The 2,482-nt window shown below is 36.7% G+C and overlaps 1 protein-coding gene across 1 annotated transcript; it reads left to right on the forward strand.

Moving 5' to 3' along the window:
* Positions 1-396: 396 nt before the first annotated feature.
* LOC130975579 (F-box protein At3g61340-like) lies at positions 397-1,665 on the forward strand. The gene is made up of 3 exons (XM_057900350.1): positions 397-719; positions 1,394-1,488; positions 1,592-1,665. The coding sequence occupies exons 1-3, from the start codon at positions 397-399 to the stop codon at positions 1,663-1,665; spliced, it is 492 nt and encodes a 163-aa protein (XP_057756333.1).
* The last annotated feature ends 817 nt before the right edge of the window (positions 1,666-2,482 follow it).

The raw sequence follows: 2,482 nt of genomic DNA on the forward strand, positions 1-2,482 counted from the left end.
GTACAGGACGCGTGTCCGGATCGGTGGGAGGGTGTGCGACCGGGTCGGGTAGAGATTGGGTCGGGTCGACCCGTGCGGACCTTGGGCCAGACCGTAACAGATGCTATTGATAATCTAAGTACTAAGTGAAATGGTATCAACTTCACGTGAAATCGACTGCACCTGAGTTTCCACCAATATATATATGAAAAATGTTTGGTAACCAAAGAAAATCAGCCAAAAACAGCCATAACTTGCCTTATTTAGCATTTATTAATTGCTACGACAATTAATTAATACCAAATAAGGCAAGTTCTGACTTTTTTTTTTTTGTCTACCTAGCATTACCATATATATATATATATATATATATATATATATATATATATATATATATATATATAAAAGCAATCGAGCATGGAAAAGAAGCACAAGGGCATGAACGACGTCCTACCTCTTGACCTCATTTGGCGAATCTTTATGAGGCTTCCCGCCAAAGAGCTGTTTCGCTTCAGATGCGTCTCCAAACTTTGGCGCACTCTCAAATCCGATCGAGATTTTGCAGAATCTCATCTTAACCATTACTCTGTAGCACCCTCCCATTCATGCCTCTTCGTAAACTACTTCCTCTCTGTGGGTCACATTGTTGACTTAGACACACTAGCATTCAAAGAGCTATCTCTCCCTTTCAGCAGGAAGAAGCGATCCTTTGATTTTAGAGTCATGGGATCTTGCCGAGGGTTTGTTCACTTAAACCGATCCCCATCAGAAAAAGAATATCTTACTCTCATATCGTTTTTCGTAGTAAGGTCACGGGTTTTAATTTTTCCGATCATGCACTTCTATATGGATTTGGTTATGATGCGTCACAAGATGACTATTTGGTAGTTTTAGCTTGGCATGCTGAGAACTTCCAACACCACTTAGATTGCTTTTCGTTGAGAACAAATTCATGGATTAATCTCGATGCAGCACTCCCCAAACCCTTGGGTCACAGAATGTGGCAATCTCATGGGTCATTCTTACATGGCACTATTCGTTGGTTGTCTTGCTATGGTGCTTACATTGATGCTATTCTTATCTTTGATTTGAAGGAAAGGAGTTTCTCAAAGACATCTATACCAAAACAACCGGTAAAGTATTATAACCCCGTTCTCACCCTATTAGAAGGGTGCCTGGCCTTGTTTTCATATGACATAGATAAAACTTACATATGGGTTATGAAATAATATAAAGTGGCGTCATCTTGGATTTTAGTGTATGACATTCCTTATGCTATGTCGATGCCTCTGTGCTTATCTAATGGTAATGACGTTATTGCACTACTATCTACTTTTCCCAAGCTACAATTCGCCAAATATAACGTTGGAGAGCTTCTCCAACAAATTAATTATCCTATTCCTCTTTGGTATAGGCCAAGACGAAACCGCCTAACTTCCTCTGTATATACAGAGAATCTCTTGTCATTTCCTGATGATATTAAGGATAAGGATAAGAAGAAGAAAACTGGTATGTAAAGTATTCTTCTATGCTTTGCACCGCAGTGTCATTAAGGAAAAAAGTATCAAGCAAGATGCATCATGCACAAAGTTGCATTTGACCTTTTTTGCAGGCCATCGAGTTCGCCAAGAATGTTTTAAACAACTTGATGTTGGCAAAGATTATAATCGCAATGGGGTCAAATAAAGAAAGAGAGTCAGGTGCGAGCATACTGGTAGACAGCGAGCGTACAAGTGAGCAACTTAGAGTTGTAATAAATAAAGTGTAGGGGGAGCATGAAGAAACTTCAATTTTATTTTTGCTTTGAAAGTATAATTTTCTTTCCAAATTCTCCACTGTAAGCTATTCTGTGGACACTAATAACAAAAAGTACTACTTAAATTGGTAGCTCCTCCCAGATTTTTTTTTCATTTAGTTGCTCAATAGCTAAAGATGGAGTAATGAATGCTTAAATGTTTTGAACAAAGTCCTATTACTATTGATTATTATTGTATATGAGGCCATTTTGAAGAACTACTTTTAATTCTATATCATGAAAAACAGTCCTATTTTTTTATGACAAGGATCTAAGTTAGTTATTTGCTGTAAGGTGCAAGGTGCATTGGCTATTCAGAGTTAAATAGCAGACTTAGCATCAAGTCAATTTTGTTGAGATCTTTAGCTGAACCTAACCTTTTTAAAATTAAATTCCTAAAAAAAAACTGAACTTTCTTTTTTCCTCTCCCAGGGTGTAGGGAGGACATGTCTTTTTGTTATATATCCTTGTGTATGACGACCTTTTAGTTAGGGGAATTTGACATTGATGCTTTTTTTTCAATTTTCTTGTTGGCCACTAAAGATATATGAATCAATATCATGACAAAAGGGCTGCATGTTCATTTGTAAGAGTCAAGCATTTTATTTGTGAATTTAAGAGCTATAGATAAGGTAGTGAATTTTGAAATGTTACAGAAAAATAATATCTTAGTGTGTGAAGAGTAAAATTGATATTTTTCTTTTTTAT

The sequence above is a fragment of the Arachis stenosperma genome, chromosome 4 (assembly GCF_014773155.1).
Source record: "Arachis stenosperma cultivar V10309 chromosome 4, arast.V10309.gnm1.PFL2, whole genome shotgun sequence".
Classification (NCBI taxonomy): Eukaryota; Viridiplantae; Streptophyta; class Magnoliopsida; order Fabales; family Fabaceae; genus Arachis; species Arachis stenosperma.